The sequence below is a fragment of the Scomber scombrus genome, chromosome 2, assembly GCF_963691925.1.
Source record: "Scomber scombrus chromosome 2, fScoSco1.1, whole genome shotgun sequence".
Lineage (NCBI taxonomy): Eukaryota > Metazoa > Chordata > Actinopteri > Scombriformes > Scombridae > Scomber > Scomber scombrus.
Window position 1 is genome coordinate 14,428,044 of NC_084971.1, and position 24,515 is coordinate 14,452,558.

The 24,515-nt window shown below is 40.2% G+C and overlaps 2 protein-coding genes across 4 annotated transcripts in view; both read right to left on the reverse strand.

The window, feature by feature from the left end:
* Nucleotides 1-193: 193 nt before the first annotated feature.
* map2k7 (mitogen-activated protein kinase kinase 7) lies at nt 194-19,060 on the reverse strand. 3 transcript variants are annotated; one of them, XM_062428142.1, is made up of 12 exons: nt 18,869-19,060; nt 16,054-16,101; nt 12,765-12,909; nt 12,000-12,066; nt 11,111-11,224; nt 10,100-10,219; nt 9,760-9,867; nt 9,486-9,665; nt 9,233-9,313; nt 8,828-8,970; nt 8,654-8,699; nt 194-8,545 (listed from the first exon to the last, which is right to left on the reverse strand). In XM_062428142.1, the coding sequence occupies exons 1-12, from the start codon at nt 18,990-18,992 to the stop codon at nt 8,402-8,404; spliced, it is 1,320 nt and encodes a 439-aa protein (XP_062284126.1). In that variant the 5' UTR covers nt 18,993-19,060; the 3' UTR covers nt 194-8,401. The 3 variants fall into 3 exon arrangements, with proteins under 3 accessions (XP_062284126.1, XP_062284127.1, XP_062284124.1); XM_062428143.1 differs by lacking the exon at nt 16,054-16,101 and having other exon boundaries at nt 18,869-19,059; XM_062428140.1 differs by lacking the exon at nt 18,869-19,060 and having other exon boundaries at nt 16,054-18,838.
* Nucleotides 19,061-21,446: 2,386 nt separating this feature from the next.
* Nucleotides 21,447-24,515, reverse strand: part of pkn1a (protein kinase N1a) — a 49,061-nt gene continuing 45,992 nt past the window's right edge. The window contains exons 19-23 of the mRNA XM_062428144.1: nt 24,305-24,381; nt 24,053-24,195; nt 23,578-23,685; nt 23,288-23,368; nt 21,447-23,203 (exon numbers count right to left, since the gene is read on the reverse strand). Of these exons, the coding sequence (XP_062284128.1) occupies nt 23,000-23,203; nt 23,288-23,368; nt 23,578-23,685; nt 24,053-24,195; nt 24,305-24,381 (613 nt within the window). The 3' untranslated portion in view covers nt 21,447-22,999. The remainder of the gene's footprint in view (nt 23,204-23,287; nt 23,369-23,577; nt 23,686-24,052; nt 24,196-24,304; nt 24,382-24,515) is intronic.

The following is a 24,515-nucleotide window of genomic DNA, read 5'->3' on the forward strand; positions in this document are numbered from 1 at the left end:
AATCGTAGTTCAGTGTTCTGTGTTTTTCCACTGTCCTCATCCTGTTGGTTTATTTTTGTAGCCAGAGAGCGAAATCTGTTGCTGCACCACTTCACAAATTATAACAGTTTCATTCAAGACAGGCTTTTCAATGTGTGAAACTTTATGAAACATCTCTGCTGGAATATGAAAAAACAAAAGCCACTGTGACTCATCAATTTTTATGAGTTTTTATTTATTTATTTGATTTTTAGGTGTTTTATTATTTTTTCTCTCCAAAAAAATCCTGAGGTATTCACAATATAATGGCATTTATTCTGTTTGAAATGAGACTCGGGGTGGGGTTGGGGGGCGGGGGGGAGAAATAAAATACAGCCAAAAACAAAACAAAAACAACAAAAATAAAAAGGACCAGGCAGTAAAGCTGTGTCAATTGATACAACTGTCAAGACAATATATCCATTGTGACGTACATACAAGACTTTGAACTGCAGCTGAAGTCAACCCTCCCCCCACCCTGCAAACTAGCAAAGTCATGCGATCTACACTGAGAACAAACCTTGATGATATTTCCAAAGCAGGTGTGTCCCACCTCGCTAACAGGGACACGCCTACGTAGTAGTTATCATCAGAAAAAATACCTAAAACTAAAAAAAAAAAACCCACACAAACAAAAAAATAAATGTAGTCTGCTTTGTAGCTGGCATTCAGTATTTACTAATTTAAAAACCATCCATGTTTCAAACAATACAAGCTTTAACTGTGATTCTTCGCAAAGCACTAGAGTTCAAATACACCATGCTGTGGATACTCGGCTTGAAACCATGAGCAGTTTGTTTGTTGGGGCCTTCTGAGAGGGTAAACAGTGAACACAATAGTGGATGTCAGACTGCACTTTACTGTGCTGCAGGTTTCTGATTTAACCTTTCAATCTGTCACTTAACAGACAGTATATGTTAGTGTGATGGCTGAGTACAATATTTAAATGTTTAAATGCCAATTTTTTGACTACTCCTCTACCTTGAGCCCTGTTTGCCCTCCACAAAAAAGCAATAAACATTAAAAAAAAAAACCACAAACATATCCAATAAATAAATATCAGTGAAAAAAATACACTGTTGAATCACTTTCTTGCTCTGTGTCACAGATCTATGATTGATAAAATAACTGCTGTGACTTTAAGAAAATAAGGAAAACAAATTTTAAAATGTTTGCACATTTTCACAACCAGTATTCTCCTCTCTGCACAACAATCCCAGTCTGCAACACAAAACAAAAAACTAAATAAAACCCATCACAAGTGCAACATCAGTCATGACAGTCTCAGCATTAGAAAAAAAAAAAAGCTCTGGTATTTGACCAATCAGCTCGCTACTACAGCATCAAACACACCAGAAAGAATAATACAAATAATACAAATAAAAATAATCATCATAAAATAAAATAGAATAAAAAATAAAATCCAAAAGCAGTGGGCAGGGATGAGAGGGGGGAAAAATAATAAAATAACAGCACACATTTTATGTCCCAAACTGGGGTAACAAGTAATTAATCGATCATGATATCTGATCAAAGGAAAAACAATATGTAATAATAATAATAATAATAATAAAAATACTATTAGACTTTCAGCTAAGAGGTTAACTTTATGTGGCGGTTTAAATAAGGTGGACAGACACTACATCGTGAGAAAAACAACCGCTCCACCTCGCCAGTAAAAGCAACCTTTTGAGAGACGGACAACACTGTCCAGCTCTCAGCACTGTCTTCTTATTTATTTGTTCAATTTGGTGTCAACTTTGCCCTGAATAATAATAATAACAACAACAAAAATAATAATAATAACAAAAACAGTAATCATAGTAAGCATAATAATAAAAAACAAAACAACGGACAAAAATAAAAGCTAAAAATAATAATAATAATAATAATCACCATCAATAAAGACTTTTGGTACACGAATAAACATCTCATACACACACACACCTAACTGAAAAGAAAGACACACGGCACATGAGGGGAAACGGGACATTTTTCTAACAAACACTGTCTACTAATAAAGATACAGCTCCTCCTCCTCCTCTTTGACGACTAGTGACGAGTCCGAAGTGAAAAAGGTATATTGCAAAGTTGACGGTGAACATACATTATAAAACAAATAAAACAAACAAACAAACAAAAGTGTGTCTTTTCCTACGTACACAACAATTCAACATTTTCTCAAAAACAAAAATACAGACTATATGTGTAAAAATCATAAATAAGGATAAAGTGTTGTGCATCCCCGACCCAAACAACTGTTGTATTGAAAGAAAAAAACAAAACAAAACAAACCCCAAAACAAAAAAAACAATGGCAGTTACAGCGGTGACAATAACATGCAATTGATATAATTTACAGCATTGATCTGTACCTCCCCCCAAAACTACAAACCCCAGTCTAACCCCGTCCCTCCCCTACCCAAAATACAATCCTTAAATATTTGTCAGCTCATTCAAAACATATCTCTTGCTCTCTGGTTTCTCTGTGAACTAGCTGAAGGCGGTGATGTTAATCACACTGGGGAGGGGGACTCGAAAAGAAAAACATCGCACACTGTCGCTAACTCCAGTTTATCCGTAAATCTGTGTATGTACAGGAGGCTTTTTTCCCCTCATTGAAGCAAGCCGACATGGTTTGAATGACTGCATAGTGAAAATGATATTTGGTTTACTTACAGATGGGGTTACGACACACGCACACGCACACTCGCCCCCCTTCCCCGGTACCAAGGCACAGCGCAGCTTTACTGTTTTTAATACAGCGCTGGCCTCACACCTGGCAAGCTAATATACACATAAAGCCACGGTTGGCAGTAGCCAGCATCGCTGTGTAGGATGGGTTAACTTTATACATTTGGTGTGGATGTGTGTGTGTACATGAGTGATGTTTTGCTTCCTTAGTTATGAGCAGATGCACACCTGGCCTGACCTGGTTTCACAGAGGTGCAGCGTGGCACCGTCAGCCAATCAGATGTTTGGATGGAAATGCACACAGACGGCACGGTTGAGCATGTGTGTGCGTGCGTGTGTTTGTAAAATACAGTTTAACAAAGGAAACCTTGGCAGCAGGAGACTGGGTCTATCTTTGTGTTTGGAGATGCAAAAAGTTAACATTGAAAAGGGGGTTGCACCGTCTCCGAGTCACGTTTAAAAAAAACAAAACAAGTATGCTGTGCTGCAGGTTCAGTACAGCTAATGGTTACAAAGCACCAGATTCAGGTGTCTATACATCTGCGTCGGCCCTGAAACCTGTTATTTGGAGAGTTAACATAAGGAGGTCAACCGTTCACTGTTTGAAGGTAGACCGTTTCCAGGTCAGATTCTGGACTCCAAACTAAAACCAGACAAAGGCCAAGCTAATGGCTCACATATGCTCACGGGCCTGTATCACCAAGAGACATTAGTGGATTATCCGGCTCTCCTTTTGGCTTCACTCAGGTTTTCTAGCATCACGAAGATGTCTCATTTTTAGTGTGGTGCATCACCATGGTAACCTGTGCTGCACTCTCGAGAGTACACATTTATTTTTAACGTTAGTCTTTCTTATTTTATTCTATTACGATGATGATATTGTATTTCAGATCGCTAAGTGTTATTTTTTGCTGCTGCAATCCCCTAAATAGCCTGTAGATGTCACCATTACAACTCATGTCATATTAAGGATTAAATTCAAAGATCTGATGATTTAACACACTCATACAGATGGGTGACAAATTAGAGGAAAACCTGAATTAATGAGTAGATAAACACAATGAATGCAGATGCTTCCACACAGCTGCACTGCATGATACAATTAAGAAATCCAATCATATTCGCTGGCATGTATAAAAACACTGAGCGTAGGGCTGGGCAATTAATCGAAAACTATTCGAAACTGACATTTAGAAACTCTAATCGACTTAATCTTGCTCATGTCAATTAATCGTGGTGTTAACTGTTGCCATGACAGTAAAGGTTGCATATCTTTAAGGAATTTGAAAAATTATCTCCAGTGATTATTTATTGATCTTTTCATAGTTATAATCAAGTAAACTAGACATTAACCACAGCATCACACCTTAAAACATCATTATTTCCACTCCTTAAAGATACTCATGTGTGAAAATATCACAAAATATGGTGTGAGGGCAGCAGTGTAAAATACAAAACAAAAGAAACTGTGAAAATACATAATTGTTCATCAAGGGTGGAGATAATCGTTCATTAATCGTAATCGAGGTTAAAAGTTCAATTAATCATGATTTTGATTTTTGCCATAATCGCCCAGCCCTAACTGAGCGGGCCCAGTTTTGGCCAGTTGAACACCTATGGGAGAATTTGGACAGACGTATTAGACAGTGCTCTCCACCACCATCATGGAAAGACCAATTGAGGGAATATCTTTTGGAAGAATAATGTTCATTCCTTCAGTAGAGTTCAGAGACTGTACAATCAATGCCAACGTGCACTGAAGCTGTTCTGGTGGTATATGGTGGCCGAACAACTTACTAACACACTTTATGTTGTTTTTTCCTTTTGTCACTCATCTGCAGCTGAGCTAGTTTATAATCAGCTTTGTGATTGGTTCAGTGGCTCAGTAAAGCCCGAAGAGAGCCAGACTAAGTTGAACTTGCTTCCAGATACAGGCTGCTACGTTAAATTTGATTCACTGAGTAAAAGGACGAGCCAGCTGGTTTGATTGCTCGGCCGTTGTCATGCGTTAGTGTGCCAGTCTCCCCCTGTACAGTATATGAGACACAGACACACACACATACACATACACAGGCACTGCTGCACTACAGCGCCGCCCCTACACCTTCTCCCACTAGCTATAAAAGAGATTTCATACGTGTCATAGCTGAGAGTAATCAATTATAATGTCAATAACAATAGTCATAACAATAACAACAATGCTCTTTCGTATTTTGTTGAGTTGTGGACACCTTTGGTGTGAACTGTCAAGGTTGTCAAGCTTGCAGGTGACCTGTGGACAGATGGAGGGATGGATGGACAGAGGGAAGGATGGAAGTAACAAAAAGCATCTGGACAGACAGACATCCCCCAGAATCATATCTACACTGTACATTTGTAGTGTGACGAAGGGATATAAATGATTAACTACTTCCTTTACACATAGAGCTACATTTGAGGTGAGCTGTGTGTTTATATTCTGTGTGTAAGTTAGTACTTTCTGTGAAACTGACCTCCCTGCACTTTCTATCCATCCTGTCATTGCCCACTTGCTTTCACCTTCTTCTGACTTGCTCTTCTGTATTTGGTAACACGTGTAGACATTGCATTATTTCACTTATTTGGCTTAAAAGAAAAAAAAAAAAGAATAAAGTATTTGTCCTTTGGGGAAAAGAAGTGACAGCAGCGTCTAAAGCAATAAAATAGTAGCAGCAGTAGCAATGTAAATAAATAACAAAGTTTGAACAGAACAGTAAACATCATAAACACGACACGCTAACTCACTCGCTAAAATCATAATTGGTAGGTTGGTGTAACACCATGAAAGCTTTTTACAATAACTAGCTAGCCTCAGAGCTGATGTTTTCTGCTCTTCTCTCTCACAAACTTACTTCCTGTCATCTGTACCAACAATCTGACTTTTCTTTTAACTTCCCATCACACTTTCTTAACACTCACTGTCTTCCTTCTTGCCTCACGCTGTCCTATCCTTTCTTTTTCCAGTTGTTTCATTTCCACTAATCTTTTCTGCCATCTTGACAACATTCCTCGATCTCTCTCTCTCTCAGACACTTAACGGTTTCCTCTCTCTATCGCTGCCACTCCTCAGTTCTCTGTGTCTAGCAGTGATTTGGTTCGGTGCGTGACGGGGGAGAGGGGAGGTTTGAGTCTGCACATCTAGGAGGCTTTGGCTGTGACTGCCCTGCGCTCATTAGAGTACATCTACACACAACAGTTTCAAACACTCTGACCAGTTCAGGTGTGCTTGGTTCAATCGAGCCTGACACACTCAATTTCATTTTAGCAATCCTCTGGGTCAGAGGTCTCAAAGTCTAGCTACCTGGGGGCCACAATGTTTTCTCCTAATGGGACTGTATAAATACTATAATAATACCTTTTTAAAACAGGTTTAACATGTTTAGTATAGTAATGTTGCTTGAGATTGTTTTGCTGGAGAACAGCAGTTTCTTATCTCACAGATGAGCCTCACAGTCACATTAAACTCAGTTGGGTGCCAGGTAGGCTACTCTACATCTGCACACTGATGGAAGGTACGATTACATGATGAATCCATTAGTTAGTCCACAGAAATTTAATCTGCAACAATTTTTAATGATCAATTAATCTTTGTTAATAATTTTTGTAGCAAAAAATCACCAGTTTCAGTATTTCAAATGTGAAGATTTGCTGCTTTTAAAAAAAACCAATAATATAGTTACACTTTGTCATAAAAGTTAGTAGAAATTATGACCCTCATCTGTGGACTTGTGAAACTTTTCATTGTTAACTATTGTTTGAAATGTAATAGAATGAATGATGAATTGATTATATAGATTCATCAATAATGAAAACATTAAAATTGTTAGTTGCACCACTGGAAAAGCTACATGATCATTTTCAAATAATAATAATGATCTAACAGAGTGAAAAATGTATGGATAGAATAAAAGAAAAAGACGGTTGTGGGCCCCGTTACACAATCAATTCTAAACATGTGGTCAGCTTTGAGATCTGGTGGCCCGCAGGCTGGTGGTTTGAGACCCCTGCTCTAAGATCTAAAAACTTCACAGGCTGCTTTACCAAGACTGTGTGTTCTCTAAATGTCCAACACATTCCAGGAGCAGGTCTGAGTCTTGGCCTCCACCAACACCACCACCAACAAACAACAACCTACAGGCAGCCTTTGGTATGGTAACACTGTGGAGCTTTACGTCACACTAAACAGCAGAGGCAGACAGAGAGGTGGACAAAGAGGGAGAGGTAGACAAACAGAGTGAAGTAAAGAAATGCTCCACAAGTAATAAGATCTACCCCATTTATATTCTTTGTACAAGATAAGCTCCTGTTCTTGGCCTTCTGAATGAAAAAACACTCTGCCCCCATTTTCTCCTCCAGCAATTCTCTCGTTTCTCACACTAGTAACAGTTATTCAGTCTTCCACGTGGTCATACAGACGTACAAACCCTCTTCTTCTACTTTCTCATTCATCTTTTCTCTTCTTAGTATATTTCCATCTCTTATAATGATCTTCCAGTTCAGCAAATTCTTTCTGAATAAAAAAACAAATCCACAAATGACCACTTTTCTACAAAGCTAGAAAGCAACACAAATTTTTTTTGTAGTTCTTTTTCATTGTGTTTTTCCAATTATGCAGCTGCTAAATAAAACAATGGGTGTTCAAAACATATTTCTATTAAATGTTAATGACAGTTACTATCATTACATGTTAAAAATTAAGCACAGGCCAACAGATAAATGTATATAGTTTGTGTATTAGAGCTGTAGTGTGAAGGTGAATACATGACGAGGAAATATAATTTCACTTAAAAAACAAAACAACAACCAGTGACTGTGTCTTGATATCTATCCATACACACAGATATTCTCTCTCTCTCTGATGCACACACGCACACACACACACACACACACACACGCACACGCACACAGCCTGAGAATGTGTGATAGTAGAAACACCTGAAGAATCATAATTGCACCGGAAATTGTTGCGTCCTCAGTAATGTTTATGTACAAAAGAGATTCATGTTTGCTAATGTAGCAGATGCTTTGTTCCAGTGTGTAGTGACTACTCTGTTGACTAATCCAACGGCTTGGATCAATGCTGGAGACAGACATGTACGTAAATGACTATTTAAAATTGGAGGAAATGTAGACACACATTCAAGACACACACACACACACACACACACACACACACACACACACACACACACACACACACACACACACACACACACACACACACACACACACACACACACACACACACACAGTTTGTATGTAGGTGTGTGTGTGGCAGTTACACACATTGTGATGTGACATGATGTAATAGACGAGACATAATGAAGCTAACTACAGTGTACACTTTTCTCTCTTTTCCATCCGTCTCATGTCTGCCTGTCCAGATTCAATTCACTGATAAACAGAACCACCTGTATCATCCATCCATCCATCAGTCCATCTCTCTGACAATCATCCATCTGTCCATCCATCGAGTCTCCGTCTTGCCCTCTTCTGAGGGCTATTCAGGTTCTCTGGTTGACAGATGACCAGGCGGGCTGGGTCTAAGGCTAGGCTTAGCTGCTAACGCTGGACTAGACTAGGGCAGACTAAGTCTGGGCTTGGCGAAGCTAAAGCTAGGCTAGACTAGCGTAGGGCTAAGCTAACACCGGGCTGGGCTGGGCTAGGCTAGGCTACCTACTGAAGAGCGAGTGGAGCTGGTGCTGATGGCTGTAACACTGGCTGCTGCGAGGCGACTCGGTGCGATCCATCACTGTCTGGAACCAACCGGCCACATCCACCTCCAGCACCTCGTAACGCCGGATGAAACTATGCTCCTGGATGAGGGAAAACAAAAAACAAACAAACAAACAAACAAAAAACATGATTCTGGTTAAACTAAAATAACTTTTTTCAGCTCAATAAGATAAAGATTAGAGACTTACCAGCAGCTGGTGGTATTTTGGCCTTTTTCTGTGATCCTTTGTGAGGCTTTGGAAAGACACACACATTAAGTGAGGCTGAAATAAGTGAGCTTTAAAAGATACATTTATCATGGATTTTCATAACTCTACTTCACAATTCTTTGTGAGTATTCACAATATGTGAGTGTTGCTTACCAGTCTTTAACAAAGGACTGGAAGTCGAGGGAGAAGCCCATGCTGAGAGGCAGCAGAGGAGGATCTTCCTGCAGCACTTTGGTCAGAACCTCAAAGTCTGTCTTGCAGTTCTTGTAGGGAAACTGTCCAGTGGCCAGCTCCACCTAGAGGACACAAAGAGCCATTAACATCCACTGTCATGGAGAACAAATGCTTCACTTGTTAGTAAAGACACTATTAACCATTAACTACAGTGTCTCCTCCTGGTTGGCTATTGGGGGCAGCTAGTTCATTTGCAGTCTAATTTGCCAAAAGTAGGCACGAAGAAATGGACAATTCTTGTAGCACCCCTGATCAGCACTGCACTGTGAGAACAAGTGAATGAGGTTTCATTATAAATGGTAATAAAATGACAGCAGTGTTTACCAGAGAGATGCCAAGGCTCCACACGTCTGCTCGGATGTCATAGTCAGGTTTGGTGGGATCTGGAGGGTCTATTCTCTCAGGCTGCAAGGATACAACAGCATGCAACACAAGTTTAAGAAATGTGTGTGTGTATGGAATTCATGAGAGCATCTGTTTGCATTCATTTATCTCTTATATTGATTAAATGTATCTATTTCTAAGGCTTCAAAGACAGGTTCTAATAACTTTGTGTACAGTGTGTGTCTTCACTCACCGCCATGTAAGCTGCACAGCCAGCGCTGCGGGTCTTAGCCTTAGAGTCAACGAGGCGTCCGCTGATGCCAAAGTCGCACAGTTTGATCTGACCTTTAGCGTCCAGGAGGATGTTGGAGGGTTTGACGTCCCGGTGGATGACACCGTGTTTCTCTTTCAGGTAAAGCAATGCTTTCACTATCTGCAGCAGAAACACGCACAGTATGACAATAAGAACAAAACAATCATGTGAGTGGTGTAACACTTTCTCATCTATGTGTGTTTCTCCCACTTACTGCCACTGTCATCTTTCCTAGGATTCGCTCTGGGATGGGGCCTTGGATTCTCTTCTTCAGCTTCTCTGCACACGTTCCCATCAGCTCCATGGCAATGAATACATCCGTCTGTACATGTATACAAACACACACACATCTTTTACTAGTTCATTACAGGAAGTACTGCGAGCGAGTTAACTGAAATAGGAGTGTGAAAGCAGTAACACTGGGTGCAAATATAAAAATAAAGCTGAAGCTGCAGTCTGTTTGTGTTGTTGTGGTGTTCAATGAATCCGTGGACTACAACTGTACTATAATTTTGTTGTTAAGAATGCAGTAATGTTTTTTCCGGGACACCCACGTTGGTAACTATGGCGCCGTAGCACTGGATGATGTAAGGGCAGTCATGACTCTTCAGCACCACATCCAGGTCCATCAGAATCCTCTTGTTCTCATCTTTGTTTCCTGTACGACGCATTTGCTGGTGACATACACACAAAAAAGGATGTTAGTGTATTTAAATGTATAGAAACACATACCATAGTGGATGTGCATGTGAAGAAACAAGCCATTAGGAAATCACAAAACAAAGACTCCTCTGGTGAGCTGAGTGACTGCCTAATAGTTAAACAGCTCAGATTGTTACAATTAAGTCATCTCTTAAATAGGAGGTTGTTATGTGGGGTTATTACTGCCAATGTGTTGGTAAACTAGTCGCAATTAAAGCACAACAGGAAACGAGAGAGGAAGACTAAGCTGGGGTGAGCATCGAGCTCCTGCTGTATTTTAAATGTGCATACTGATGTTTGAGAGTTTATTTCATGTCTTGACGAAATCAATGTTTCAATTTTGTACCGCGTATGTTTCTGTGTATTTATGGAGCTCAGGATGTCTAGTAACCGAATGAGCTGAAGCTAACAAAAAACGTTGGTCCTTTTACATCTAAAACTATGAACATTTATGTTTGTATCTGCTTTAGAACATAACTGCTGTGAAATAATCAGCGAATCACATCTTTTTCTCTGATTCGCAGCTTTCTTCTCATTACATTCACTCTCTAGCTTGATCATCATTGCTGCTCATAGCTTGCTGGCCCCCTCTCTATTTTTCTATCCATTTTTTAAAAATCGGGAAGCCGACAACAAGTAAAAAAGATTCTTTTTCACATGGATATCTTTGGTTTGATGGTCGGCTTACATGATTGTCCTGATGGATTTTGTTTTGGCAAAAGTTGATTATGGTTGCTGTTACAGTCGGATGGCTGCTGTGTTTTTTGCTGAACCCCACGCAGTCCCCACTCACACAGCCTAAACACATTACCCCCAGTCAAATGAATGGGAGGACTGCCATTTTGGGGTGAATGCATTCTTACTTTGACAGCGATGACGTGGCCTGTTTTCTTGAATCGCACTTTGAAGACCTGTCCACAGGTGCCGCTGCCAATCTCCCCTTCACTGATCAGGTCTGTTACCTCTGCTGGATACCTCTGTGAATAGACAAAGAGGCACAAACATATAAAAATGTGATTTTTAGATCAAGCTTAAGACAATTAAATTATACACTAAATCTTGTTTCCATGCAAATTTTTCAATCTGAAATGGAGCAGAGAGAACTATTCTGACTTTCTGCATCATAAGGCAACAGTTAACCCTCTGGGCCATTTACTAACAAATGTTTTGATCTGTAATTAAGCTGTTCCCTCAGTGGCTGAGAATACCAGCACACATCGGGAAGATGCATCATGTCTCTACTTCTTTAAAATTAAATCAGTGACAACTGAGATCTTGTGAATAACATCTCATTGAGTGAATGATGTGGCAACCCCTCTGGGCTAATGACAGGAAGTAAAAATAATCTGGGGAGCACTGAGTCACATCATCGTCTAAAGCATCTTTAAACCCTGACTGACACTGACTACGATACTGGACCTGAAGGCTGGAAGAGGGAGAAAACAAACTAACTAAACAAGGTCAACCATTATTAGACAAAAACAGCAATATTATTCTGTTTGTTGTCAAAGACAGAAAAATGTCGGGGACGGTTGTTGCTGTCCAGATAAAGATGATGTGCTCTGCTCAAGGACACATTTTATGTTTGCTTTCATAACATGACTTATCAAAAGTCCTTTGTGCTCACTATACCAGCTTATAAAAGCTATAACTGCTTTTTTATTGTGAAGAAAAAGGATTTTTCTTTCTGAACAGTGAGGAGAACAAACTTAAAAAACTCGGACTGATGTTAAATGATGAGGCAAACCTTACCTGACCGTCGATCTTCAGATAACCCGTCTGTTTCATGATCTCCTGCAGCTTTTGGTCGATCTCTGCACTGTGGGGACAAACACACACAATGACGCACAATGTCATGGTGCGCAGATGCTATTTGAAAATATATGTTTCAGGGTGAAACAGCCATAGGGAGAATAGAGATTTCTGACTCAGAAATGAATGCTGTGTGTGTTTCTGTGTATCTCTTCAACCCACACTATAAGCACGTAGATCCATTATGTGCAACACAACTTGCTCTGCTTTAAATGAACCCTTCATGCTGCTCACCCTCCAGTGTTTGCATGTCGCTGTGTGCATGCACATGTGTTCATGTGACCTTCTTGTGTACTGAACTGTACATATTTAAGTTTACTGAATGTTTTCTCTCCATTTTTACATCGTTGCTTCTTCTTTGTATTTAAAAATGTTGAACTCACTCATTATTGTCTGGGTGCATGAGTGCAAATGTTCTGATTATTCATTTTTAAATAAGGTGCAGTAGTTTTGGTCAAAATCATGATTTCCTGCCACTTATCACTTAGCTGTTGTTCCAAGAGTGCTTGTAATTTTAAATTTAAATGTAATAAATATTTCTTTTTTCTTTTTAATCAACAATCTCTGACAGAAGCAGTTAAATAAATGTGTTGCTGTGCTTTATACAGATTATCAATGAAGGAGAGGAATCATCAAATAATCTGTTGTTCTTACATTACTATAAATACAGTTTCTCATTATTTATTGCTCAGATGAACGTCATACTTCTCTAGGCTCTTCTGTAGGCCATATGGAGGTGTGGGCAGGGTGAGCATGTGTCTCGGGCGGCTGGGGTAGGGGTGGTGCTGAGGCGAGCTCTCTGAAGACGATGACCGGCTGCCTCCATCGTTGGCCAGGGGCAGCTGAAGCGCTGGGGTGGGAGGGTGGGGCACATGACACATTAGAGTGTGTTTTACACCAGAGGCCAGCATGCCAGAAGGTGTAAGAGAGTTATGTTTATTCATGCACTGACTGACTCCATTATTTTAGTGATGTAAAGCTGTTGTGCACCAATAGTGAACACAGTGACTAAACCAAAGTGTCTGATGAGAAAAGAACGTGATCTGTTATATCCTGTGTAGAACCAACAGAAAATGATATCCCGTGAGACACCAAGAGAAACCGGCCTTGGCGAGATCAAAGAGTTCTTTCACTATGGCACTGCTATCTAGACTTGAACTTGCTGCATACGAACCCCTCAACCCCCCTCCCAAAAGTTACAGCTTTGTTTTTGTTTCGCTGATGTCCCGACCAAATGTTAAAACAAACATGACAGTTATCTCAGAGCCAAAGCACACCATTCTCAGGCAAAGAGAGACAGCACAGCGTTAGCCAACAGCTCAGGAGGTACAGTTTACACATGTGGATGCCCACATGTTTTTTCAAAGGAAACCTCTGACTTATTACAACTTGGGCTTTATTTTAATACCTCAAGTCATTGCTTTTATTAGTTATGATAGCATTTTACTCATTAGAGTGACTGTTAAGATCTCAGAAGGTGGCAACATTACAAAAATACAAGCAGTCAAGTTGTATACAAGCAAGTAGCTTTGCCAGATTAACAACACTACAACACTATTTGGAGGTTAAACCAAAAGTGAGTGCATCCCTTACTGTACAGGAAACTTCGTACACACAACTACAGCAGGTTAAAGTTGAACCTACTACTGTCAATCTGAACATAATTGACAGTTGGGGGTAATATAATAATTTAACCACTTGTGTTTGTTTCCTTAATAATCTTTTTTTTTATCAATTCTATCTCGTTCCAAGATCTCAGCAAATATTGTGGAGAGTATATGTTGTTATCATAACCAATCAAACTGATGGCTGGTAAAAAAAAAAAGACCATAAAGTAATAAATCATAGCTTCCTATCAAACCTGTTATTATCTGCACAAAGCCACACAGTCTTACTGATACTCATAAATGAAAGCTGTAGGTCCAGTTGACAAGTGACTGCAACTGAAATCCAAAACCCAAACAAAGGATGAAACATGCATCTAATCCTATATCAGCACAAGTCTCAATCATGCATTCAAGCACATGTTAAAACTCTGTTTGCCTTGAGATATCAGATGTACGTGGCAGCATTGACTCATTTTCAGCGGGAGAATAATCTAAAGCACTATTAGCACAGATCTGTCACACTGCCAAATGCACAGACAGAAAGTCAGCAGTTACAGTATGATGAACTCCCCGACTATGAGCACTAAATCAGACCGCTGATTACGAAGATTTTCAGTCCAAACTTAATATTTTCACGTTAGCGCCTTTCTAAATGTTCATAACCAGTTTACAAAACCTTTAAAGGACCACGCAGCTCTTATCATCATCATCATTATTATTATTATTTTTGTGGTAGTGAGCTGACAACTCCTCTGAGTGTGCCAGCAGGTGTTTGTATCCATGAGTCACCTGTGGATGGACGGATCAGCCTGTAAGGGGAGAATCAGTTAGTGAAAGGGTGCAGGGATTAGTGTGGAGGGGAAGGAAGACTCAGGCAGCCTTTGGCACAGATCGCATCTCCATAGTTCGGCTGGCTCCAGATGGACGGATGGGAGGATAGACGGGCAGACCGAGCGAGGAGAAGAAGACACACACATACAAACACACATAGTTGTAGGCACTGCTGCACTGCCTCCTGCTCACAGTGCCTCTGCAAAACGAAGGAAGTGGGGAAGATGCCAGAAGATGAATAACAGACAACATCAAACAGTCCGATGTGAGGGACAGAGAAATTCAGCCAAAACTGCATAGCACAGACTAAGCTGGAAGTCAGACAGTCAGTCAGTCAGTCAGACTCGGACAGGAAGGCGAGTCTTCAGTTGCCGCACAAAGAAAACACAGAGAGAGAAAGAGAAGCCAGAGTGTTCACAGCACTCCTGCAGACGGACCAGTGGGGATGCTGGATTAGAGACTGTGTCAAACAAAACACAACCCAAAACATTGTGCCGTGCAGAAAAAGCCACATGCACCGTGATTCTCTGCCTCCAGCAAAACAAAGGTTAATCACCTGACACATCCGCTCACACACACACACACACACACACACACACACACACACACACACACACACACACACACACACACACACACACACACACACACACACACACACACACACACACACACACACACACACACACACACACACACACACACACACACACACACACACACACACACACACACACACACAAACACAAACTCAATATCAGCACACACCAACACTGCCCTGCCACTGGCACAGAGACAAACACACACCGACAGACAGACAGACAGACTGAGAGGAGAAGGGATGGAAAGATGAAGGGAGGATGTGATTTGAGGGGGAGGTGCAAATAACTGCAGCGCCAAAATATCAGCACTGCTCAAGGACTGATTTGACAAACATAAAATGTCGTAAAATGTTCAGATACAGAGTAAAGAATTAAGTTTCTGAATGTGAGAAAAATGTGAGTGTGGGGAGGGGGCTGCTTAAAGTTATCCACAATGTGTGTGAAACCAAAAACTACACTTTAACATATGGTGCCAACATAAGTTACTGTGTTTATGTTACATAAAGACCATCTAGTTGGTCTGGCTCAAACACGATATGCCCCTGTACTGGTTAGAAAAGAATAAACAGAATTTTACAGCCACCTGTAAAAGGAGTAACAGATTGTATCCACATAGTCTGTCCTCTGTAAACTCTGAATTACACTGCATATGAGAAAGTGCAAGCATTAAAAAAACTAAAAATGTGAGTAATTACAACGAGTGAAGTAGGGATGTTAAGTGCCAATAAGACTTTACTAGCAAGGGCAAAATGAGAGACACTAAACTATGTTTTTCAAAGCCAAAAATACTCCCCGATAGGTTTAAATGTGATCATAAAAAAAAAAAAAAAAAAAAAATCAGAAAGAGAGGATGAGTGAGGAAGGAATGGGAGGTGACATGGGAGGTGACATGGAGGGGTAGAGGGGTTGGGGAGACAGGTGCAGTGGCAGAGAGAGCGATGGATTGAATGATACCTGCACGCTGGGAAGGGGCTGGAGCAGGACTGAGCTGGATCACGATGACTAGACAGAGGAAAGAAAATATACACACACGCACATTACTGCACTGTACTACTGAGACGATCGCACATGTACGTGTCACACACACACACACACACACACACACACACACACACACACACACACACACACACACACACACACACACACACACACACACACACACACACACACACACACACACACACACACACACACACACACACACACACACAAAATGGCAAAAAAACAAAGACCTTCTGACTTGCATCACTGACCTCCCTGACACACACCTACCATCCATTCGTACATTAACACAGAAATGTGAGCAGGGTGATTTAAAGGGGAACACTGGGGTTATTTTATATTTGTCTTACTGTCTAATAGTAAAAAGAGCAAAATCAACAATATTTTAGTCCATCTTTTCATACTTTCCAGCTTCCCTACCCTGTCTGCCTCAAGCCCATTCATTCCTAATGAACAAATGAACTTTGAAAATGGCTCATAATATAGTTTCATTTGAATAAAGGCTAAAACAGGTGAGCACTGTTGTTTATAGTGTGATTATTAGGAACTATTTCAGTTGCAGATTAAATCAGATTTGGTGCTTTAGTGAGTATTTACAGCAGTGTGATGTTGATGTTGGATCAACTTTAAGTAAACTACAATGAGTATGATCATCATAGTGAAAGTGATGATCATACTCATCACTTAAAATACAAACTCTTATGTTTGTATTTTTAAAAGGTTTTGGACAACTATGGACATCTATTGCACAGAGGAATAATGTATCAGGTTTTGATTGCACAGAAAATATAACTGGACTTGAATGTAAGTCAAAAATGTTCCCTTTAAAATGACACCACACATATTATAGTAACATGTATATGTTTCCTTAAAATGAACCTAAATGAAGATACATTTTTTAATGTCACAATTATTGCGATGGGAGGTTAACTGGTTAAAGTAACAAAGCTGCCAATCAAGAATGGTTAACATATAGAATACTAACTAAAGGCACATAACTTTCTGTAAATGTTATGGTACAAGATGGCACAAAGATCTAGTCATGGACTTATTTTAAGGTTACGGTCTTTTCGTGAGATTTGTTGACCTTAAGAAAAATATAGAATATCACCAACTGTGTCCTTTAACTAACTCACTCACTCATTACTTTACACTCTCATTCAGACTCAGACAGCAAATAAGACTTCAGGAATCAAACTTATTTTCAAAGACGAACAAAGAAAAAGAATAAACAGGTTTGTAGTAAAATTTTACATGAATGCTGGTGTGATCTGCAAGGAAGAATGGACTTTATTGACGGATTTCATATAATATTGGCAAGCACTTGATAAAATCCACTTACACAGTTAAAGGATAGATTAACAATTTTGTCAAGTCTGTCTTAAACAATAGTCATGTACCCAAATGAACACATCACACAAATGAAGAAGGTTTTCCTCAATGTGATCATTCTTCCTGTTCATACTGGCTTATAAAATATCCCCTTCAAATGTGTTTTAAACGTAAGTGATGGGGGACAAAATCCACAGTGTGTCCACACAGTCATTTAGTGCAAAATTGCATTTAAAAGTTGATTTGAAGCTTATGTAAAGGGTCAGCAGTCTGCCTTAGTCATATGAAGCGGATATCTGCCACATTTTACATCAAATTCCCTCTTTGTGTTTCCTCTGACAGTGTTTCCCTGTTGAGCTGTGGTGGGAGTATAGTAACAAAAAGAGGGACTTTGGCACTGTAATGATGAAATATATGTACTTGATTTGACTCATATTAACTTCAGATGAACTTTTAAATACATTTTTGCACAGAAGCAGGACTGTGGATTTTGTCCTCCATCACTTCCATTGTAAGTGCATTATGAAGGGATCTTCTAATGGTCAGTATGAACAGGAGGAAAGATTATGACAAGAGACAGAGTTTCAATGCTCATTAGGGCATCTGTCTATTGCTTTAAAACGGACAGAATGAATAACCCTTCTTATAAGAGCTTTCTTCTTGTCTCAGTCCTGCATGTCAGTCAGCATGTTGAAGACTTGGGCCGAACATTACTGCTTCACCACCTCCTATAACACAGACTTCATATTCCCTAAAAATTGTGAATGACTTCACCTCAATGTGTCTGTATCAAACTAACATTTAGGGGGTTAATTCTTGGTTGGTTTTACATGTCAACATTTGAGCAGACCTTACTTCGCGTATGTAAGACGTTAGCTCGGTCTGCTAGCTTCGCACAAATTAGCGTCAGTCTCGTCAAAAAGGGTCAAAATTGGCAGTGAAAACTGACTTTTCCGCAAGAATCACAGCCACACACTCTGTCTGGTAGCTGCGATGAATCACTGATACTCTGGGGATACATGGCACTGGCGTAATATATCACAAACAGACTGGAAACTACATGAAATGTTCAGACTGACGCCGGGCCTGCCACCGACTATCACTCAGACTGCTAGCTGGTTAGCCTAGCATGTTTGACAGGACAGGACCAAAACAGATTTCAGGACGTGACTGCCACACACATATTTCATGACAGCGCTTCAGATGGTTAAATTTTAGCTTTACTCGCTATAGAAAACTGCCCCCGTTGTTCAGTGAGTGGTTTGACAGTAAAACCGACCGAGCAAGCTGACTCGGTGTTTGTTTATGTAGCTAGCCTGTTAGCAGTATAACACCCCCGACTCCTCCGCTCCCTCCCTCCGCCTCTACGAGCTTTTCCCCCCGGCTATTCTGGCCGTTACCGACTCCCCGGTCCTCCCCGGTGGACACTCACTTGGCCTCGGACGTGATCGCTGCGGGCTCATGTCGATGTTAAGGTCGATTCTCCGGCGAGCTTCTTCATTTTCCTGCTTTAGTTTCTCCTCGATTCGCGACAGCCTCTGCTCCAGCGACGACATCTTGAAAAATTGAGCACCATGTAGTTCCCAGCAGAGCTCTCGACTCCCCTCTCTGGCAGGCAGCAACACACACACACACACACACACACACACACACACACACACACACACACACACACACACACACACACACACACACACACACACACACACACACACACACACAGAGAGAGAGAGAGAGAGAGAGAGAGAGAGAGAGAGAGAGAGAGAGAGAGAGAGAGAGAGAGAGAGAGAGAGAGAGAGAGAGAGCGCGAGAGAGAGTGTCGTGTTTCCATCACTTCAGTGGACATTATATTGACTTACATTCATTTCCCGGAGACTTACCCCAACCTTAACCATAACCCTAAACTAAACCTTAACTTTAAATTAGTTTCCACCCTAACATTAATTATTTATGTTGAGGGGACTTACTTACTGTCTATCTCGATAAGGGAGGAGAGTCCCCACAATTTGACTGTGTGAACACATTTACGTCCCCACAATGTTAGGAATACCTGTACAACCAACACACAATTATGCATATTTAGCAAATTGAGACTGACAGTTATTTCTTGACCTTGGAAACAGCAGCTTAAAAAAAAGCAATCTCAACCCAAGGTCCACTTACTTGCTTGTTCTGGACCTTTCTACAGTATCACATGGTCCTCATCAGAAAGCTCTCAGCGGCTCAATTACCAAAGAGCTGTAAATGTTCTGACTTAACGTAATGCTGAGCAGCTACAAGATTTCTCATCTGTGTTTGTGACAAAAAAACTGAAAGTTCATTCTTGACAATAGAGGCAACAAGTTATTCTGGTGCTTTTGACTGTATCTCATGGTTTTCATTAGCAGATGGGGTTTGCTCAGTTGTGATGAAAGTGTAGACATTCATTTACATGTGAGCAAGCCCCATCTGCTGATGAAGAGACAAATCTGTGATATGGTTGAAAGCTCCAGAACAAGTAAGTGGATTTTGAGTTCACATTGTGTCGAAAACTCAAAGTAAGATCTTTGATATGTTGTTTGTGAAAAACTGGTAAGAGATTGAGAGCTGTAAGTCATTTAATCATCACAACTGACACTTCACACACCCAAGGATACTTCGACATGCACACTGGAGAAGTGAGGGATCAAACCGCCGATTTTCGAATCAGTTGACATCCTGCTCTGTCTCTGAGCCACAGCCACAGCCTCCCAACAGCCATTAATTGAAAATCTTAATAGGATGAAAGTAGTAACTTGAAAATGTGAAAATGTATTCCGTGACATTTCATTGACTCAGCAATTAGACGATTAATTAGAAAAAAAATGATTAAGAGGTTATGAAAAAAAGAGAACATGAAAAAAGTCATTAGTTGCATCTCTATATTTTACCTTTACAACCCAAACTCCAATCTAAAAACATAGAATCAATTGCGGCCATCTTACAAAGTTTGACCACATTTAGAGAGACAAATTACTTAAAGACACAACTGTGCCATTGATTTGATCATGCCAGCTGTAGGACAAAAATGAATTATTACACATATACAGTCACAGCCTCCACATGTGTCTGGATATAAATTCAGCCTTTTACCTTATGTATGACTTTTGGGCAATATTTTAACTGATGTATGTATTCTGCTGGACATCTGTAAAGAAAGAAATGTGAGGTGTCTGTTAGTTGTTTTCAGTCAGTGTCACTGCTTTGTTGTAAATGTGACACTCAGTAAGGATGAAAATCAACTGGTTTTGTCCACCGGCCGCCTTTAGGGAGTGGGTGTTATCCAGTATTGAAGCTGGGGGTGTCTCAGTAGTGTTAGATGTACTGACCTTAGTTTGTGATCACTAAAGTCAGTACTGATCCACTGTCTTTGTATTTTCACATGATAGATAAGAGGTATGCGCCTGTTTGATATGTGTAGTTGTAGTAAGTTGGTTTTCCTTGCAAATATGGCGCTGAAAACAAATTTAGGGATTGATTGCAGACGCTTGAGCAGGGGATCCATTTGAGCTCTCAGACCACTGGTCATCCTGCCAACCTCAAATGTACATGAACCCAAATTAACTAATGTTTTTCTTTTCTTTTTTATACTAGGGTTAGGGTTTTTTTCCCACCTGCAGCTCATGTCTGAATTAGTGCTAGAGCGCTAAAATCAGTGTCTGTACTGTTTATACTGCGGGAGACTATGTTTAATAACTTCAGTTGCATTAGTTGTTGATCAATGAGCAGGACTGTTTTATGGCAATATTAAGCTTTATACGATTTTTGCATAATTTTTAGAATCTTGATTTATAAATTATGTATCTGACTAGGCTAAAGTGATTTTCCTGTCCATCTATTTAATCCATAAACAATTTTTCAATAGATTTTCTAAGGTATTACTGTACATAACGATAAGATGATTTCATCCATATCTCCCAACTCTTATCTGTAGCTCTTCCTTGATTTGAACAAACACTCCCACACATTAACACCAACACACGGACACAATATTCACTCCAGGTTTTCTTTATAAAATAAGTCATCTCATACTCTCACATGTTTTGTATTGTTGTACACAAGATAAGTAAAATCCACACTGTCATACATACAGCTTCACAACAAACCTCTACTGTTCTCAGAAATGTTTTACAGAGGACTGATCTCCACTACATGGCCAACAAGGCTTATACCACTGGGTCATTTTTTCCAACATTTATGAGTCTCTATGATATTGTTGTTCATTTAAAAATGTATTGCCAAGAGAACATTTTTAGCTAAGATCTAAAGCGGCGAGCTCTAATTGGTTGTACTGTGTTTCCAAAATCACTAAGATATTAATTGGTTTCAACGGAATCAAAGACGATTTCATCCTTGTGATGAAAACCAAACCTTATAATGACCACAACAGATAGATTTTAAGCTCTAAAAACTGACATTAACACTAACACAGTTGCTACAGTCAGTGTTTGATGAGTTTCAAAGCCATATAAGACGATGGTCTTGGAGGGAAATTACTTATTTCATGTCCACAAAACTCTAGTAGCATTTAGATAAACTGGATGGATGAGTCTAAAACCCATAATCGACAATCTGTTACTTGTACAGCAAGCCTTAGTGTTTAATTTTTTTAATTTAAAAAAAAAGGAAAAACTTGCATGCCACATAGCTTTAGTGCTGATAGGTGTCATTTTGTGCTTGTGAATGAACGAACAAAGCACTTTAAAAAAATCAAATTATGTATAATACCCAATTGTATGTATGTGCATGGTATTGAATAATGCATTCAAGAGTAAATTGTCATCAAATATGACTCATTTGTAAATTGTTGTTTTCTCACAGAAATTAAAACTTAAACACACATTTTAAAAAGGTAGTTGGTATAAGTCTAAAGAAAAGTCCATGGCAGTGAAGTAAGACAGTGGTTCTTTACCCCGTAGTTAACTCAAATTTCGCCTAGCATCAGTCAGCTTGACACAATGTTTGGGTCATCGTCATAAGCTTTGAGTACAAATTCACTCTGCATGTCACAAATTAATCTGACGAGTAAATCACTCTTCCTGCTGCTTTACACCAAGGGCCACAAAATAAAAACAAACTTTTTTTCTTCTTCTGTGGATAAAATACAAATACAAATGTAAGGCATCGGTATGTGAGGTGCTGAGCAACCTCTAAACAGTCGACAGTACAAAGAGACAGCGAGCTCCTCCTCTCACAGCTGCACAGGTGACCACACTGACACGTAGGAGGATGGGAGGAGGCATTTTAAAGGCTAATGTCACTGGTGTGTTTTAAAGTGATTGGAGAGGGGACACATCAACTGTCGCATGTTTGTCCATCGAACATTTTACACCATCTGCTATCTGTCCCCTCTTTTTATTTTCTCAGTCCATATCTTTAAAACCTTGCAGACACACAAAACACAGACCGACTGCCTTCGGCCTCTCCGCATTCATTCACAGTGTAATTAACAATCAGACGATCTGTAGAAACGGTCTGCTCTGACATAACCGTTGCAAAGCCTTCAATATTGAACATTCCTTGAGTTCTGCGAGCCGACGACCCACTAGCAGAGGTCAGACACGTAGTCAAAGTCTCGGAAGCTGTCCTGGTCTTTGCGGGAGAGCACACGTGGCTCACGTGGAGGCGTGAGTGTTGGCGCTTCAGTGGTGAACTCCTCGTCGAAGTTACTGACATCTTCCTTGCTGCCAATGGAGGGCACGAATGGAGGGGTAACCTTCCTTTGGAGCAACCCCTCCCAGTCTATGTTCTGGAGGGACATTAGGGAAATTATTAAAAAGGAGAATCAAGAATCTTTTCTGGTTCCATTATATAAATATGTGAAGCCTCTTACCCTGAAAAATGGCTGCTTCTTCACCTCCTCTGCATCCTTCTCACCAGAGCCCAGTCGTCTCTCGGGGTTCCTCCTTAACAGCTGCTCGTGTTCAAACACACACACACAAATAAGAAATTATAAGGAGATGTGGTAGTCAAACGTCAATGGGACCTCTGTGATTGTGAGTTGGTTGGTTTGACAGTCTGTGACTATAGTGATGAGTAAGTGTTTCGTGTGTGTGTGTGCAGCATTTATCATGTATTGTTTGTGGGTGATAAAGTCAGCCAGGAGCGTGTGTGTATCCTCACCCTTCTCATGATGCCAATTGCCTCGGTGGAGAGGAAGCGTGGGTAGCGGACTTCATCATTCACAATGCTGTCGAACACCTCCTCCTCATCATCCCCTGGGAAAGGAGACTACACACACAAACACCAGCTCAGAAACAAACACAGACTGCCATCAGATAAATGTGATATGTTTGATCGGATCGGACACAACAGATAAACGCGTGTATATTGATTTCAGGAGGAGTTGGAATGAAAACTTGTTAAAATATTACAATAAAGTCTTAATAATAGTCCAACCCCACAGGATAAACTCAATTTGCATATGAAGTTAAAGGTTTAGTTTATTTAAAAAAAATAATGGTACCTTCCCAAAGTGTCCTCTGCCCAACACACCAGCTCAGAAACAAACACAGACTGCCATCAGATAAATGTGATATGTTTGATCGGATATCACTCCAAGCACAATGTGTGTATGTGTGTGAGTATTAGTTCTCACCTCTCCCACCAACATTTCATAGATAAGGACCCCCAGTCCCCACCAGTCTACTGCTCTTGTGTATGATGTATCAGTTAGGACCTCAGGGGCTAAAAATTCTGGTGTCCCACAGAACGTGCTTGTCCGATCTCCAAAACCCATTCCTACAGACGGAGGAGAAACATGAATTTATATGTGTCTGAGAACATTTAGGACAGTCTAGTCAGGCACAAAATGAGAAATGAAAAGAGCCCATCTGTCTTTAACATCCACCTTCTTTACACAGTCCAAAGTCAGCAATCTTCACATAACCATCTGTGTCTAGCAGCAGGTTGTCAAGCTTGAGGTCTCTAAAAGAGAGAGGAGGTGAAGAGATGTAGGTGAGAATCGTCAGTGTCTCTTCACATGTTTCACATCAGAGATTACAAGAAGAGTTTAAAAGAGAGACGTTTCATTTGAATTTAGTGGGAGAGGGTTAGGAAAT

Excerpts from the sequence above, each read along its gene's own strand:
- map2k7 (XM_062428140.1), bottom strand. The coding sequence starts at position 16,381 with ATGGATGGTAGGTGTGTGTCAGGGAGGTCAGTGATGCAAGTCAGAAGG. Across the intron at positions 12,067-12,764 it reads CTACAGAAGAGCCTAGAGAA|TGCAGAGATCGACCAAAAGC; the intron begins GTATGACGTTCA and ends TTGTCCCCACAG. Across the intron at positions 9,868-10,099 it reads ACGGCGCCATAGTTACCAAC|ACGGATGTATTCATTGCCAT; the intron begins GTGGGTGTCCCG and ends ATACATGTACAG.